This window comes from Curcuma longa, chromosome 1 (assembly GCF_044706935.1).
Source record: "Curcuma longa cultivar G26 ecotype Majalengka, Jawa Barat chromosome 1, ITB_CL_G26_1.1, whole genome shotgun sequence".
In the NCBI taxonomy this organism is placed as follows: domain Eukaryota; kingdom Viridiplantae; phylum Streptophyta; class Magnoliopsida; order Zingiberales; family Zingiberaceae; genus Curcuma; species Curcuma longa.
Window position 1 is genome coordinate 4,702,311 of NC_133861.1, and position 19,750 is coordinate 4,722,060.

General features: G+C 36.8%; 1 protein-coding gene across 1 annotated transcript; it reads left to right on the top strand.

Moving 5' to 3' along the window:
- The first annotated feature begins 68 nt into the window (after positions 1-68).
- On the top strand, positions 69-1,293 carry LOC141822835 (BTB/POZ domain-containing protein At2g24240-like). The gene is made up of 2 exons (XM_074710149.1): positions 69-161; positions 706-1,293. The coding sequence occupies exons 1-2, from the start codon at positions 69-71 to the stop codon at positions 1,291-1,293; spliced, it is 681 nt and encodes a 226-aa protein (XP_074566250.1).
- Positions 1,294-19,750: the final 18,457 nt, after the last annotated feature.

The following is a 19,750-nucleotide window of genomic DNA, read 5'->3' on the forward strand; positions in this document are numbered from 1 at the left end:
CAAGATCATATGAGCTTCAGAGCAAGAAGCACATGTAGAGAAGAGAGCAAGAATCTGCCAAAGGAAAGATGATGTTGGTATTGTGCTTGGCGAGGGCATACTCCGAGGCTGGCTTGATCAACATCAGTTCAGAAGCTGCGAGCTTGGTTAAGAATGTGCACGTAGATTTGACATCGGATAGAATAGTAATTATTTTATATGTTAGTTCTAATGGAGATTTTTTTCAAAGACACAAGAAATTGTAGAGAATTTTTTTCTTGATTTAATTGAATAATATTAACTCAGTAAAGATAATATTGAAGCATTAGTTAAATAAATATTTAAATAGTCTTAAAATTTTAACAAGATGAAAATAATTTTAATAAAAATATTAAAATTATTTGAAGATTTTGAAAAATTTTAAATGATATTTTTTTGAATTTAAGATTAGATCATTATGAGTTATACTTAATAATGATTGTTATTAAAGGCATGTTTGGTAAGGAGTAATCAGGCTTGTAATGTAATCAGGATTACATTACAAGATGATTTACTTTGTTTGGTAACATTTTAGAGATGTAATGTAATGTAATTGTATTATAAAAAAAGAGTCAAGATATGTAATCTTGATTATAAAGAAAATAGTACGAAATTTGATTACATTACGGATTCTATTTTTATCGTACCAAATATACCCTTCCGCTGGATTGCTCGCTCGGTGAACAGGTTAACTTCTTCTACGAGTCGCTGGATTGCTCGCTCGGCGACGTCAACAAGCTACAATGGCTCGACGCCGACAAGTGTCTTATGGTGGCGACATTGTTCCCTAGAAGAGACACCAATTTCATCGGCCTCTTAGACTTCATAGCCAAGGGCGTGGTGTGGTCGTGGTCCGACGCCAACACATCAGTTTCGGTCTCCCTCGACGAGAAGTGCATCCTCCACGCCACCACCGTCGAAGAAACCCGCCCCATTTGCATCGTCAACCAATACGACGACCTCGGTTTCATCAACTTGAGGAGCCACGCCAGTGGCGTGCGATGGAGTTCAAGGAGCAAGCTCACGAACCGAAAAGCTCCTAACGAAGAGAGATGCTACCCCAAACTCGCGACGCACGACGGCCAGCTCTTCTCCTCCATGAATGATGGTATCTCGATCTTCTACGGGCCCGAATGGGTGCTGACGTCCATGCTCAGGCAGAGCTTCGGTGGCTCAATCTGTGACTTTTTGATCGACGGCGACCGACTCTTCGTCTTGCACAGCGAGGAGAATGTGTTCGACGTTTGGGAGACACCTTCATCTCCGACCATTTAGTCTTCACTAATCGACATTTTTGTTATACCATTCTCCCGATTCTCGATCAAAAAACATAGTTTAAATCTGAACGAAAGAAAATCCTTACTTTAGAAAAACTATAGCATCATCGATTGAACAAAGAAAGATGTTGTTTTTTTCCTAATGTGGTTGTGGATGTTGCGGTCCTCTAATTCAGGCTCTGCCTTCGGCTTTAATCGAAGACGAGTTGGTCCCTTATTTTTCTTCAATTATGCAAATCCTAAAGAATTCATCCTCTTGTTCAGACTTATTAATGATTTTCCCTCTGATTTTTCATTAAAATATTAGTTTCTATTAAAATTAAAATTTATTTATTATTTTAAATACTGTATTACTACACCTGTGTGGAAACATTCATTGACTAATTTGGTAGATGATGCGTTAGGGAGGAAGGGTATTATTGATATTTTATAATAATAAAAATTATATTTTTTACTGAAAATAATGGATACCAAACACTGTAATGTAATCATCCTTGTATATCAAAGATTACATGCATTCCTTCCACCAAACATAGTAATGTTTACAAACTTGATTACATTACAAGCGTGATTACATTACGTCCTACCAAACGTAGCCTAAGTGTCATGTTTCAATAAGAGTAAAAAATTATAAATCTTTCAAAGTATCACGGATCTCTTTGGATACGTTGTATCTCCCTTGTGGTGATGGCCAATAGAATGACACCACAGGTAAAAAAAAAAAAAAAAAGTTACAAATACCTTTATTAAGATCCAATAAAATTTATTTATTTTTCATTTAAGATGTCTATTTTTCATCAAAGATGATATACATATTTTCATAATTATTTTAATAATACCTTTTTAATTATCAACAAATTAAAAAATTTAATTTATAGACGGCTTGTGTATTTAATGCGATAATAAAATAGTATTATATAATTGATAAAGGACAATTAGTATATGAAATTCTTATTAATGTAGAATTCTGAAGAAGAGTCTTTTATCCTATTTTATAAGGAGTTATTTTCGAACTTTTGAGATTCAAATTTATAATTTTTAAGTCACACAATAGTGATTTTACCAGAGTCGATTTTTGTTGTACAAGGGCCTTGGGCGAAATTATAATTTTTGAACCCTAACACACTAGCATATTTACTTTTTAGAGCTTGATAAATTATGATTTTCAATCAATAAGAATTTTAAAATAAAAATTTTTTATACGAAATAATGCTCTCCAAACAACTAGAGTTCCAAGATAAAAAAGAATAATTTTTCATATTTAAAATGATAACGATACTCTAAATAATATTTATAACATACAAAAAAAATTAAAAAAAGTTGGAGTTTTTTGAATTCCGATAACAAATTTGTTATTACGATAATAAATACACCTTTTTTCCTCTTTAGCACTATCTAGCTAAAGAAGTACCTATATGATTGACAAGGTGGTTAATTAGAAGAAAATAAAAAATAACAAGTTGCATATTTCAACTCCAAACTACTAAAAGTAATTTTAGCAGTCAAACTTGAGCCAGTTGTTGTTCAGCAACCCGTGTATCCTTTCCCTCATGGTTACGTGCCAAAACATCTACCTATTAGAAGAATAGAAAGCAAGTTTAGTGTACTAAAGCATCGACCTATTTGAAGAATAGAAAGCCTATCTATTATAAATACATCAAAGATACTGAACTCATTAATCATTAAAAGTTATATGATAGCAATTAAAAAAATTACCTGCTATAGAAATTTATTGGAGATTGAGTTACCCGACATAAAGATATGAACATTTAAATAACTTTCAAGTGCTAGCAAGATGATCTGTTTGAACTTTGGATTCAAATGGCAAGCTAAAATGGCTAACAATTGAGAACCAATAAAAAAACACAGAGGTAACTCATTTAAAATGTCTTCGTAATGCATTTTTAGAGACAAATTTATCAATGATAGCATCATATTCAATATTTTCTAAAAATATTCTTTTTCAATACATAAAATTGCTAATCCATTTAGCCTATCTTGAGTCATTGTAGTCCGTAAATAAGATTTTATTAATTTTAATTTTGAAAAAAAAAATCGGTAGATGCCACTGTTAGGGGTATCCAGATAGTTGTTTCATGATGATAGATAATTATGAACAATAAGCAATACGTAATAAGCAAAGAACAATAAAACCTAATATAGAGGGCACTTTCGCAGCATGTGGAACTGTAGAAGCGGTTGTGTCCTGTGGGGGCAGTTCGCGGCAGAGATCCACAACCCATGGAATGAACAGAAAAGGATCTGGTGATGAGATCTACAACTTGTCGAGATTTGGTGCTTGTGTTTGACGGAATGAACAGAAAAAGGATCGACGATTAGGGTTCAAAAACTAGTTGACCGTTCAATTTTTTTTGGATGGACAGATGGGCAAAGAATTACAGAGTTGACCGTTCATTTTTTTTTATAGATCCGATCAAAGAATACTTTTAATATTCTTTGAGAGACAATAATTAAAAGCTAAGAATATGAAATTTAATCTAAAAATTAGGACCCTATCAATTTGTGGGTTTTGAGCAGTCGCACCCAGGGTGAACTCTGAATTTTACTGTTGTGCCAAGACATGCAATTGATAACTTTAGAATTTTAATTTGAGATAAAGAGTGTCTTTTAGTGACAAAGAAGGTGTGAGATAACCATTTTGCAACCTCCCCTCCCACTGAAAACATAAAGAAAACTCTAAGGGTGCGCTTGGTTGAGGGTCATCCGTGATTACCTTGGTTATCCATCGAAAGTTATCAACTAAAACCTTGTTTGGTTTAGGTAATCATTGATTCCCAAGTAATATTTTATGCCTGACACGTCAGCATACATCAGCATAAGAGGGCATCCAACCCGGAATTGAAAAACCAAGGAAAACTTTGGTTTTTCTGGATTCCGGGGTTAAGATAATTTTTTTTACAAAATTACCCCTCCACGAGCGACACCCTCAGCGAACCCCCGCGAGCAAAACCTGACTCCTGTCCCCGATCGCTCGAACGAAACCCTAGTGGTGGCGATTTGAAGCCTTCGTCCACGTAGCGATCGCAACCCTCCTCTCCGCTTTCCAAGATTCGAAGCCTTCCCCTTACGCCTCCGCTCCTCCTCTTACAGCTTACTCCGCTCCTGTCCGCTTTCCAAGATTCGAAGCCTTCCCCTTCCCCTTCCGCTTCCGCTCCTCCTCTAATAGCTTACTCTGCCGCTCCGATGTAAAGGGGAAGGCGGTCCTCCGACAAGAGAGGTCATCGAATGCACTCAAACGATGGAGACGATAGAAGAAGAATATTTTCATCAAAAGTGCTTCTTTGTCTGCCTTACCTTCTCCGGCGGAGGATCAAAAAGGGGAAATGATCTTTGTCACTCCTTTGAGCATCAACGACCCTCTTCCTTTGGTACAGAGCACTGCAAATGCGATTCCTGGAACCAATTTTCTTTTTTCAGGTACAGAATTGTGATCTCCACTTCCATCCTTACAATTTCATATAATTTAGTTCAGCTTCAGCATCAACAACCTTTTGCTGCTTAAGTGTCAACATTGCTTAAATTATTTCTAGGTCACCAGAATGTTGTGGTTGAAGAAGTCAGTTCTATGAATGCATTGCAAACTACGACTAAGGTCTTGTCTAATGGCATTGGGAGATTTTGTGATGAAGAGAAAAATGATTGTGATGTAATAAGAGAACTGAGACAAGCACTCAAAGAAGAAAGGTTTGCCCGAGCTGCCCTTTATCAGGATCTGGAAAAAGAGAGGAGCGCTGCTGCAAGTGCAGCTGATGAAGCAATGGCCATGATACTCAGACTCCAGGAGGAGAAATCAGCAATTCAAATGGAAGTTCAGCAATACGAGACAATATAATGGCAAAAGAGAAATTTGCATATGATGAAGAAGAAATGGAGATTCTGTGCGGCAAGAAAGAGAGAAGCATGCATTGCAGAAAGAAGTTGAGGCATACCAGCAAATGATTGTCAGTGCTGCTGGTGCTAAGCAGATATCAGGGAGTGATCTGTCTAGTGCAGTGGATTTAATTGACAACAAAACTGGTACTTCAATTGGTTCATTTGATGATACCGAAATCATGCTAAAAATGGTCTATGAATCCATCAAAAAGAATGAAAGGTTTCGTGATGAAGTACAACATGATGACATAGAGTTTTTAGTGGCTTGTAACAGAAATCCTCTGCAGAACTTGTAAAAGAATCAACTATGACTGAAGAGTTATGGATCAGGTGTATCTTAGCTTTGAGATATCAAAATTTTACTATGATATAGTCTTGGATGAGTTCAATGGATGGACAAACTCAGATCTAGGGGAGACTAAGTAGTTGTAACTCACAACTTTGTTGTGTTTGTTGTTGCATTGTAGTTTTTATTTTATATATGATGAGAAAAATTTAGTTGAGTTATTGATTAGTAAGATGATATTAAATCAGTACAATAGTTACTTGTTGTATCATAGTTGTTGTTCTATTTCTAACAATGAAATTTAACTTAGTTGTTTGATGTATTATAGTTGTTGGGTGCAATACAATCTCTTTTTGAAGGTTCTATGTACACCTTTGTGTTCTTATGGACTTAAGTTAGGTTTGTGTGAATTTTTAATTTTGTATTTGTGTGAAACTAGCTTTGTCAAAGAGTAGCGTATGTCAAGTAATATTTTGCCACAGGTAATATTTATTTTCATGTATTCCTAGTTTGAAATATAAATTTCTAATTGGCATTTTCAATTTCTAATCGATTTTTGATTTATTCAATTCGATCGATTCGGTTTTGCTCAAATACTTATCCCCATTTGTTAGAGCCTCTCTTAAGATAATTTAAAATTTTAAAATTTATAATATATATTATATTATTAATATTATAATTAATAATTTAATTTAATTTTAAAAATAATTAAATATCAAATTAATTTAGTTGTAAAAAATTATTATAATTGAACTAGGGTAATATAGTAAATGTTAAAGTAAGTAATGTATTAAAACCTTCAAACAAACAATGTTTTGTTTTATTACCTAGGATTAAACCAAACAACATTAGGTTATGTTTTATTCCTTATAACCTTGGTTAGGTGATTACTTGGTAATCACATAACCAAGGTAATCATGGATGACCCCCAACCAAACGACGGGAATATTTATGTATTACAATGATTTCATGATTATTGAACTCCAAATATACTTTTTTTTGGAGAAGAATCCCTAGATGTGGTTAGTTATGGAGAAATCTATGAGCTCGGACAAAGTAAAACATCAAGGCTAAATTCAAAGAAAGTAAGGTTCAAGAGCAAGAGGGGTCGAACACGTTGTAGGAGGCGAGGTTGATGGTTGTGATGTAGCTACCATATTAGCGACGGAGCTAGCTAGGAATTATAATCAATCTGGATTAAATTTTTTTAATGAAAAATAATTAAAAAAACCTAGGCTTATACTACGATAATCTTTGATTAACAGCCAAGATCAAGGCAATCTCCAATCAAGGTCAAAGAAATTTCCGAGCAAGCCTCGAGCTCCCAAATACATTTGTACCTAGCTCCGCTCTTATATAGTAGGTAAAACATAAGGTGAAGACAGAGGAGGAAGAATGGAAAGGGGAGTTCACCTTTTGATATTGATCTCTAGATGATTAATTAAGCAATAATTTAAAAATAATAATTTTTATTATATATATATATATATATATATATATATATATATATATATATATTGTCAAAGAAGAATTTCATACACATGTATATATATATAGATTAAAAATCAGAACAAATCTTGAAGATTAGTTTCAAGGACTAATAAGACTTGTCTCAAAGGATTACATTATCTAGAAGCACGTATACACATCTATAATCATACAGGAACTATTATAATACATATAATCTCCACTTTAGTTAAGTTCAATGAACTATCCAAACATTAAAAACATAGACTCGATCGAACACCTACAACATATATACAAATTAAATCCTCTACTGAAAAATTAATCCAAGTTAAAAACAACTCCTTCGAGCCAAGAACCCCACCATTTTTGCCCACGATACCAACAATACTTTCATCCTCTTCTCCTCATCATGGCCGTCATCCTCCCCCTTATGATCATTGTCATTGTTATCGTCGTCATCATCGGTCTCTCTGCAACCCTCTTGATCCACAGCCAACAGATAGGGAGGAGGCATACTGTCAGACTCCTGATCATCCAAATCTATGCCACTCTCCAAATAGTCAACGCCAGCCATGGCCAGAGCTTCAATTGAGGCAGAACCCATCAGGTAGATATACATATAGCCACAGCCTTTGTATGTATGTATATTCTCTCTCTTTATGGAATCAATATAATGCAACTCCACTGATCGATGAGAAGAATTAAGGTGTCAAAAATGAAAACCAACCTCAGTTCTTTAATTGTGAAACGAATTGTTCTCCAGGGAGGATTATTTATAGGCAAGGATTGATGATTAGTTGTGCATGCACGCATGGCTAGCTGATGGTTGACCAAAAAAATACAGTTAATAATAAGAATTATTTATGTATGTGTTTAATTATATTTGTGGAGAGTTGAAGACATGTTTGACTTGATGATGTATTTTGTTTTCGAATTCCAAGTCATCGTTCAATGGGTCAAGTGCAAATTAAATTGTATAAATTAATTGGTATGTGAAACATGTGAACTTGTGGATAATTAGTTGATCGATTAAACGATTCAATTAATATGCACGAATGGATCGAATTGTGAGAAGATGAGGAGGGAGGGATGGTTTGACCTCTGCATGCATGCATGCACGTACGTAGAGGGAGACGCATCGACACAACTTGGTTTTTTTTTTTTTTATTTATTTTGAGCTTGATCAGGGTTATTTATAATTTTAATGAGGAATGCTCAGGCTTGTTCATAATTTAATAATTTATTTGACTTTATAAATATTTATTTAAAAAACTAACATAAACTTATACACTTTTAATTACTTGGATGGGGCACGGACCATTTACCATCCTTTAAATAAATACGTTAATTATTATTTATAATTTAAAATGAAAAATTATAGAATAAATAAAAACAATACTTAAATCAGCATCACTAATTAATTAATTCTTTTGGTTCACGGTTTGTGTTCAATTTGCAGGACCGGTCAAAAAGCGGCGGATTGCTTCTAGACACCGACATGCGACTGGTTCGGCTGTGTAAACCGCGTCCGGTCCGGTTTCCGGATGAGTCAAATCCATAAACCGGATTCAGGAGACGAAACCAGACAAGGCAGCAATTTGGTATGTGGTCATATGCACACGATCAATCCGTGAGTCTGTACGTAAGGCATGAACACATGATGACCCAACTACATGCTCAACTCTTTCATTCATTATTTCTCTACTAAATTAAATGTAAATATATATATGATTAATTCTACCGCACATTTAATTTAATTAGATTATAATATAGTAACAGATAATATAGTAACAGATTATAATATAGTAATATATATATATATATATATAGAATTTTGCTATTATCAGCGCCGGCTTCCTACGCGTCTGTGCGCGTCGACCGCCGACCTTCACGCGTTTCCGCCGTCCGTTCATCGCTGTCCGACCACCAACGACCGTCAGACCGGATCCGTTGGAACCGCGACTCGCCGGCGCACATTTCGGCATCGGATTTCGGCCGGATTGGGCCGGAATCCGGCCGGAATTCCGGCCGAAACAAGGGCAACAGTGCCTGGCGCCGCTGTCGGTCGGAATTCGGCCGGATTCCGGCCGAATCGGGGCCGGAGTCCGGCCGCGGTCGACCGCCAGACACCGGCGGCCGATTTCGGCCGAAATTCGGCCGGATTCCGGCCGAATCGGGGCCGGAATCCGACCGCGGTCGACGTGCCGGCGCCGGGCCGCGTCGACCGCGGCCGAAATCGGCCGAGCCCGGCCCCGATTTCGGCCGGAATCCGACCGAATTTCGGCCACCGCCAGACCGCCTGCGAGTTGCAGTTCCAACGGGCCCGGTCTGGCGGCCGGCGGTGGTCGGACGGCGATGAACGGGCGGCGGGAAGCGGCGAAGGTCCGAGGAGAAACACTGTGCAATCGGACGGCTCGGATCACGCGATCGGACGGACGGACGGCTCGGATGGAGGCGCTCACGGGACGCGCAGGAAACTGTCACCCATAATAGCAAAACTGTATATATATATATATACGAGTTTGATATCCTGCGCAACAGCCCGCTGCGCGCTCGTGCGCGATCCGATCTCAGCCGTCCATTTCTCGCGATTGCACAGTGTTTCTCCTCGGACGTTCGCCGATTCCCGGCGTCCGTTCATCGCCGTCCGACCACCGATTGCCGCCGGACCGGACCCGTTGGAACCGCAACTCACCGGCGGTCCGGTGGATGCCGGAGTCCGGCCCGGCCGCCGGAATTCGAATTCTGGCCGAAATCGGCCAACAGACACTGTTGGCCGATTTCGGCCAGAATTCGATCGGATTCCGGCGGAATCGGTGCCGGAACGACGCGCCCGGCGCCGGGCATCGATCGCGGCCGGAGTCCGGCCCCGATTCGGTCCGGAATCCGGCCGGATTCCGGCGAAATCGGCGAACAGGGCGGTTTCGGCCGGAATTTCCGGCCCAATCCGGCCGAAATCCGGTGCCGATGTGTGCGCCGTCGAGTTGCGCTTCCAACGAGCCCGGGATGGTGGCCGGCGGTGACCGGACGGCGAAGAACGGCGGCGATGAACGGCGGGAGGTCGGGCGGTCGCGTACGGGAGTCGGGATTTTCCGTCGCGCGGGATATCATTTCTCTCTCTCTCTCTCTCTCTCTCTCTATATATATATATATATATATATATATATATATATATATATATGAGTTTGATATTCTGCACGACTCTCTTGTGCACGCACGATCGTGATTCGGCCAGAAGGCCGACTGCATTCCGGCCAAATTGCGTTGGATTCCGACCACAATCCGATCGGAATCCGACGCCGACCGAAGCGCCGGCGAGTGGCGTGTCGATCGGGCCCGGGCCGGCGGTCAGCGGTGCCGGGCTGGCGGCTGGTGGTGGCGGGCCGACGGTCGGCGGCAACGACGATGGGTCGGTTGTGTCGTGCACAGAGTCACACAGCGCGGATTGCGCAGAATATCAAATATATATAAGATCGAGTTGGACCGGTTAGAGGGGGGGTGAATAGACGGTTTAGAAGAATAACACTCGTCTTAAAAAACTTGGTTGCAACTGGATCGTTGCTTCCAAGGCAGTTAACGCTCAATCAAAAACTCCTTTAGGCGGAGAAGCTTTTTACAATTGTAGCACAGAGACTCAGAGAGAAGATTACAAAAGTAATTGATGATTTAACTCTAAAACTCTAAGTCTATTTATAACCCAAGAGAATAGATCTAGATCGTTGATTGTAGATGAACTTTCTCTTGGTCGTTGATCTGTTGATGTGATCCTAATCGTTGATCAGAGATAGACTTGATCGTAGCCATTGAGTAAATAATGATAAACTTTATCTTTAATAAAAAATAAAAAGAATTATTCTTAATAAAAAAAAGTATTTATTTTTTATATTATAAAAGATAAATCTTATTATTTTTTCTTCTTCTCTTTTTTTTTTCAACCGCCACGTCTAAATGGTCCAAGTCTAAGTCTTCTTCTCTGGTCAAAGTCAATAGTCAAAGTCAATGGTCAAAGTCAATAGTTTGACTTTTATTGACTTTTTGTAGAAAATTATTAAATGAATAAAAAAATTGATGCATAAAATAAATACAAAAATAGATAAGAAGAAATTCGTCCACCTCCCATAGATTTGACTCCTTCCCCTATAAATAAACTTGCAACAACAACCCCATTGATAATTCCATCAATTATATTTCTATCAAAAAACTGAGTTAGTTTGGTTAATCCCCTTATACTCAAGGTAAAAACTCTAGTATAAAAAATATCTATATAACCACAATTGTAGGACCAATTGTATATTTTTTCGAAAGAATAAGGTCTTCTTTTGTTTAGATTACTAGATATTTTATATCTATCCTTTGAAAAAAAGAAGACCATATTCTCTATTTTTGATAAAAGAAAATTTCTATCCACTTTTTTTGGAACTTCTTTTCCCCATAGAGATATTGAATGGAACGAGCTATTATTGGTGCTACTGTAATTTTTATAATTTATGCGCAAATGCCCATCAAAAGTAAGTAAATATTATTGCAAAAATTGGTGAATACAACCAACTCTCATTAAGAATTTCATCTTTGGACCAAAAACAAGCAAGAGGTGGAATACCACAAATAGAAAGTGTACCTAATAAAAAGTAGTTCTTGGTGGACTTGGTTTTTTCATGGGCATGTTTCTCGGGGCTCTGGATAACCCTATAATGCAGGAGGAGATGACTACCAAGCAGCAATTAATATTTCAAGCAAAGCAAATGAGTCAGGAGAAGTATTAGCTCTGCAAAGGCATTTGGTCTCATGGGTCTCATCTTTTCAGCTGCTGAATGTGTTGTTGAGAAGGTATATGAATAAAGAGAAATAGCTTTATAGATTTTATCTTGTTTAGCTTGAACCTGACTTGATTTGGTAATTCCTTTTACAGGCTCGAGCGAAACATGACACCACAAACACAGTTATTGCTGGTTGCGTTACAGGAGGGGCTATTTCTAAAAGGTAGTTTCTCAGCTTTCAAGAACAGAACTAGTAGTTTGTAACTTGGAAATGGGCATAATCTCTACTAGACTGTTACAGATCACAGTAGAAGTTGTTAGTTTAGTTTTCATAGAGTTCTGTCATTTTTAAAGGTTATAATGATACTAGTGTAGACCTTGTTAATTACATGATGCATTGTATTTCTCCTATGTCATTGTTTCTGTCTTCTCAAGGAATATTCACTTGATTGTATCATTTATTATTGGTGCAAGGACATATATGAAACCATAGCAAAGCAATGTATTGACCAAATGTGATGAAGAAATATTAAATGAGTTTGATCTGTAAAAAATAACTAAAAGGATATTATTTGATTTAACTGCAAGCGATTGAGATGATAACAAAACTAGTCTTGTTGTCATAAAGTTGAGCTGTAATGGGACAAAAATATATGAAGAAGATCAAGAATAAATAGTAATACTTTGGATTGCTACATAGTATGTGGAATTTATGAATGTATAGAGAAGGGCCCCTAAGGGCAGAAAACTTATATTGTCAAGATGTTGCTGTTGCAAAGCCAAGCTATACAGAAGGCTACCTCAAGGAAGACAAGAAGGGCAGCAACTTGAATCACGGAAATAACTCAAACCCTTGCCCCTGACCAGAAAGAAGATAAGATCATTCGGACCATCCTTTAGGAAGGAGACGAGGAGCAGGACCAGGTGAGTAGGAATAGAGGCTAGGGCTCCGTCGGAAGAGCCTTATTTCTAAAACAAAAGGGAGAACACATACCTCTCGTGCACGAGAAAGAGGACGATCGTGGGCTAGGGCTCCGTTCGGAGTGCGCGAGGAAGACGACGGTGTCGGTGTCCGTCGAAATGAGAGGCCGGTGTCGGTGTCCGGCAGCCGTCGGAATGAGAGGGCGGTGTCGGTGTCTGGCGGCTGTCGAAGAGGGCGATCGGGAGAAACTGCGGCTGTTGAAGAGGGCGATCGGGAGAAACTGCGGCGGCGTGCGGTGTAGGGTTAGGGCTCCGTTAGGCGTGAAGTGTGGAAGAAATCGTGCGGCGGCGTGCGGTGTAGGGAATATGACGAGGGAATGCGGAAGAAATCGCGAAGGGCTAGGGCTCCGTTAGACGTGAAGTGTGAGAAGAATCGCGAAAGGCTAGGGCTCCGTTAGGTATTTACATTATTTATGAAAAAAATATAATATAATTAGAATTGCATGTAATATCAAATTTAACGTAACCAATTATAATATTTAATGAGTGATAAATACAAAAATTAAGTTGAAGGTTAACACACCAAAGAATTTCTACTTATTAGGACCATGTGACATTGGAAAAGGAAAAGGACTCATTAATGAATAGCGAGCAAAGAATTCTTGCATTTATCGATCGACTGCCATTTTAACCTGATCATCCATCAACCGCTCTGACTGCTCTACTGCCATTCTAACCCGATCATCTATCGACTGCTCTGACTACTCTAATATCATGACCCAATCCCTCAATGTTTGATTTTCTAGTCATAATTCTTGCACTTCAGTGGATGAAGAACTGGGTTGACCCCTGGTCGTAGGAGCCATCACATGATCATATGCAACTCATGTATGGGAGCTAATGTTCTTTTTTACTTCCACCAACAGCATCATAATATATATCATTTATAACTTCATCTGATAAAATCTATAAGTCCTCTCCCTCTATAGTAGGCTCAGACACCTGTTCAACTTGATTAGTCATATCATCCTAGTAAAAAAATATTAGTATTATCTAATAAATAATTAATAAAATTAGTCATTTTTAAATATGGATGGTAATAATGTTTATATTCTTACATCTATGACCTTTGATCTCGCATCCATAAATGTAACATCCTTTTTCTTATGGGTATTATGAAATATCTCTCAATAAGTATCAGATCTGTGTAAACTATTTGCCTGCAAAAAAAATTTAAAAAATTAAAATAATTTATTATCAATTATAAAATTTTAAATAACGTTATTGTAAACTCACCAAGTCTATTACATGCTCTACAATAGATCATGATCCAATCGTATACTTTAATGATCCTGTGCTTGGGCCATCAACCCTAGCATTTCCTAGCCACTGAAGCTATCATTTTCTATTGCTTTGAGTAGTCACTGAATTTCACTATCATTTTTCTACAACCCAAATGTTCTGTCATGCATCCCAAATCTCATCTGGTATATATGATGACTTTGTTTATTTCTTCTTCACTTATACATCAAGTCCTTATACAACTTTTGACAATAATTGTTCTATGTTTTGAATTCTTCCTCATGGCCTAGCTCCCGGGTATATTTTTCTGTACAACATTATAAAAAACATTAGTATTAAAGAATATTGTATAATATCAATAATATTTAAATTACTTACTAAAATTTAAGAAAATAAAAATCATTATAACACACAATACATACCCAACAAGTCTGTGTGTGTTGGTGCACTAGTTGACATGATTATATCTGTAAAATAATATTATAACATATACAATCCAACATGTAAAAAGTAAGCATATCTATAGTAATAATAGTTTTCAACTCTAATATTTAATCATCATTAAAATCTGAATCATTAACATTAACAGTTTTTAATTCTTCATCATTAGACTATTAGATCATCAAGCTCCTCACTGTTAGACATGTCTCCATCATCTATTTTCTCGTAAGTGATATTTACATCTATAAGTAATTAGGATGTGGATTGAATATGAATCAACTGAATATATCTTCATTTTCTCATTTTGAAATGCATTATGATTTTGGGCCGTGATGGAGTTTGACATTTCTATGTTCGAGCGAGGCTTGATTCGACAAACTGATAACCATTTACTAGATCTCCTTCTCTTCATCGAGTATTCAAGATAGAAAACTTGACCAACTTGTACCACGAAAATGAAGGGTTCAAACTTGTTAAATCTTTTATTTGTATGAACCTCAACTAAATTGTAGTTTGCATGCATTTTAGTAACTGTTCTTGAAGTCAGATCATACCATGAACATTTGAATAACACACATCTTTTTATGGGTAAAGTAGGATATTCGACCTCAATGATTTTGTCAAGTCTGCCATAGTAATCAAATTCAGTATTAGTGTTGATGATAGATCCTTTTACGCAAATACTTGAATTAGAGGTCATTATATGTGAATCGTGTTGTGCCATATGAAATTTAAAGTTATTCATATTGTAATCAGAAAAGACTCATGTTACGGAGAGTTCCACTTCCTTTTGTCTTGCACATTTGAAATTCTACGATCCTTATCTAAAAGATATGATATAAATTGATTATAAAATACTGGGAAAAAATTATTCTCTAACATATATAAATTTCAAACCAAAATGCAAATTCCATCTCTATTTTTTTCTCCACCTCACTTGCACTTATTGATGGATTTTGTAGTTGTAGTTATTCTTCGTATAAGTTGTTAAGGAAGGTAATTTTAAAACATATGGTATGACAAACAAACATAACATGATAAATGTTTCAATTTAGAGGTTAACTCACTTTAAATAGAGTTTGACATCGTCACTGTTCAAGAGTATGCATGTTCTTGTTGCATGGTATTTTTTTGAATTTAACCATCTACTAACAAATATACTCATTGTCTTACTAGAAAACTTAAAAATAGAAAACATCTCTGAGTCTATTGGTTGAGCATCATTAAAATTTTGAGAACACTTACGATGTCTGATTTTTCACATTATCAGCAAAATAATATGAGCAGAAAGAAGATCTTCTTCAATCAGATAAACATTACATATTGACCCCTCAACTCTTGCTTTGTTACGGATATTTTTGTTAATCTTCTTAAAAATCATTCAAATGAATACATCCATTTGTACTGTACATGACTAGCTAGTTGTTCCTTGTAAGGTAAATAAACTGGTAGATGTTCTATTGAATTTAAAAAATTAGGTAGGAATATATGCTCAAGTTTAAAAAGTATAAGAGGTATTTCTGTTTTGAGCCGAAGCATTTCTGCTATCATAATAACTCTCAATGTCAAATTTTTGAAAAAAAAAACTCAATTTTGTAAGTGTTTGTCAAATATTATTAGGAAGTAAATAATGAATGACTATTGGAATAAACCTTTGCATGAACAAGTGACAGTCAAGATTCTTTATTCCAAATATTTTTAATTTATTTATATTCATGCATTGAGTCATATTTGAGACATATCCATTAGGAAATTTGACTTCTTTTAACAAACTACACAATATTTATTTACTTTCTTTATCCAAGGTATAACAAGCTTTTGAAAATTTATCAATTGTTTCATTTTGATGCAGCTCGGGTCTGTTAACTAATTATTTCAATTCCTTACATGATTTTGTTGTATCTTTAGTTTTGCCCATAACATTCATCACATTATTAAAAATTATTATTAAAAAAATTATTATTCACATGTATCACATCTAAATTATATTGAATGAGCAAATACTTCCAATATGATAACTCCCAAAATATGCTTTGTTTCTTTTAATCATAGGTGCACACTCTAACAATGTATTTATTTAAATAACCATAACCCATCTGATTTACTAGGACAAATCCATAGTTATCTATTTCCTGATTTGATTAAAGGCAGAAGTTTTCTGACCATTGCATTCTTTATGAACTCTTTCTTATTTATCCTGAAAAGGTGTTCTTTCGGTAAAAATTTACAGTGATTATCAAACCAAGATATCTTCCTACTGTAAGGTAATGAAAATGCATCCGACTCTATCATGTAATGTGGGCATGCTAACTTATCAGCCATGCTCCATCCTAATAATATTGAATATGCTAGAAAATCACTAATCATTCATAATGAAGCAGCATACAAGGTAAAAGTAATTTTACTTGCAATATCATAAGTTAGAGACCCTACATTCCATAATTCTTTCAACTCAGTAATCAGAAGTTTCAAAAAAATATCTATCTTCTCTTTTGGATTCTTTGAACTTGGAGCAAGTACGGTAAGGAACATGAATTCATCTTTCATGCATATCCATGGCGGTAAATTATATGGTGCTACTATAATCGACCAAGATGAATATTACTGTCTAGATTGATCAAATGGTTGAAATTCATCTACTGAAAATCTCAGTTTTACATTATGTGGTTCGCAAAGAAGGGAATGTTGTATCAAGATGTTTCCATGCAAGAGAGTCAGCAGGATGACACATTATGTCTTTTGTGTACATGCTCATGATGCCACCTCATGTGGCTTGTTATTGCGGCAGATATATACAAACGTTGAAGTTTAGCAGTTAACGAGAAGTAATACATAACTTTCCATGCTAAATTTTTCTTCTTCTCCAATATGTAGAAGCTATCAATTATTATGTTATCAATAGAGAAAAGCTTTGATATATATCAATTGACAAATGTCACCGTAGCATCATTCTGAGAAATGATTGTTAGTACCGATGAAATCAAAATATCTCCACAATGACATGATATTGTCCATTTTGGGCTTAAGCCCTCATGGCTTTGTGGGCTCTCCTTAAAAGGCCTCATTCCAATAGAGATATCTTTCATCCTTTTAAACTCATGATCTTTTTCATGTGTTTTAGATGTGGGACTATATTTGCACCCTTGCAACCCAACAATCCTCCCTCAAACAAAGGATCACAGTCTCCCCTCAAATGGAAAGCCTTCGTTTGATATCCGAATCTTCGATCCACTAGGACTTTTTGCCCCTCGGTCCACCCGACCTACTAGGACTTCCTACCTAACCGCAACTAGGACTTTCTGCATGGTGTCTGGTCCTCTTGATTCAGACATGGAAGCACCCACTTCCTTTGTTTAAGATTCAACCTACATGGTTAGATCCCTGCATGGTGTCTGGTCCTCTTGATTCAGACATGGGAGCACCCACTTCCTTTGTTTAAGGTTCAACCCATATAGCTAGATTTGGATCATGGCTCTTCCGGCGGTTAGTCCGGTGAAAAGCGACCTTGCTCTGATACCACTTGTTAGTACCGATGGAATCAAAATATCTCCATAATGGCATGATATTGTCCACTTTAGGCCTAAGCCCTTATGACTTTGTTCTTGGGTTCTCCCCAAAAGGCCTCATTCCAATGGAGATATCTTCCATCCTTTTAAATCCATGATCTTTTTCATGTGTTTTAGATGTGGAACTATGTTTGCACCGTTGCAATCCAACAATGATGTCCTGCCTTATGTTTAATAGTCTTACAATAGTTGATAGTTAGGAATGACCAGAAGGAATATATTCTTATAATTCTCTTTCACTAACTTTTAACATGTCATATAATTTCTAAACTTTAGGTGTTGGTATTTCAACAATATTTCTATGATCAAACGCATTCATCGTATCGTAAATCATTGATTGCATTGTATTGTCATTAAATGATGATTCTTGCTGATAGAGACAGATATGACAAAGCACTAAAATGTCCAATTGGATTAAACACATAAGGTTCTCCATCACAATACTAATTGTAATAATTTAGAACAAATCTGTTTTTACCTAGATGTACTTTCATAGTATTCTCATCACGAAAAATCATATTTCTACATTTAAAATGAGTACATGAACAACGTAACTTATCACCATTCATGTAGTTTAGATGACGCTTAACGAATTCCACAAACTCTTCAACTCTTTTAAAATATTCATCAGTGATAAATCTATTTTCTAACCTATAGTACTTTAAATTTTATTCATATACATTTAAACCTAAAAAAATTAAAATTTGTAACATTATTAAACTTGTAAAACTAAACATACATATAATTATAGCATAAACTTAATTAAATCATTAAAACATAATATTATCAACAACATTTAAACTTAAATTAAATATAAATTTGAACCTCAAAATAAATAATACTACTGAAGATAGCAAACGGGCTAAAAATAAATACTCAGATACTTAAAGATAATAAAAAATAATAAAAGATTAGCATAAGTCACATTACATATGCCTTAAATACAACAATGAAATTCTTTTAATATACCACTTATTCTCTTAGACCTAACTATGAAACAAGAATCTAATAATCAATTACTTATATCTAAAAGTATAAAAAATTATTTTTACATGCCATTATATTATGCATTACATTATGTCCGTGGCTGAGCTTCTGGCTGGTCTAGCTCACAACCAGAGCTGAGTCCGCGATTGAGCTCGTGGCTAAGGATGAGCCCGCAGTTGAGCTCGTGGCCATCCATCGTCCGACCAAGGCTGTTTACGCACTCGGCCTCTCGGCCAAGACTGCACGTGCATCTGAACACAGTTGCCCGCAACCCAACCCCTCGAACAGGGCTGAGCTTGCGACCAACCGATACCCAGGAGTCGTGGATGCAATCGTGGCCATCTGGGGTCAATTTCGCGCTAGCCCGACGTCGAGGTCTCGATCGATCGCCCCGGGTCGAGTTTGCGATCGATAAGGGCTGAGCTTGCAACCAGCCACGCGGTCGGCTGCTTGAGGCTGAGCTCGCCGTCCGATTTGTCCTGATATCACATCGAGCCACACGATCAACCCTACACTCGATCGAGGCTGAGCGCGTGGCTAGCCTCGCGATCGATCCCGCTGTGGTCAGGCTATAGTTGAGGTGACGACAACGAGGGCCACCACACTTTGCAACAACGAGAGAGGAGGTAGAAGCTTATCAGGGCCGGAGAAGAGATCACGTCGAAAAAATCACGTCAGGACCAAAGATCACGCCGTGACCAAAGATTGAAATGGCTCAGAAGGTATTAAAGTTCAAGGCAAGGGAGGGATGCGTTAGATTTATTTTTGAGATTTTAAGGCTAATATTAACGATCAAAATATATTTTGATTGCTAATGTATTGAGTATTAAATTA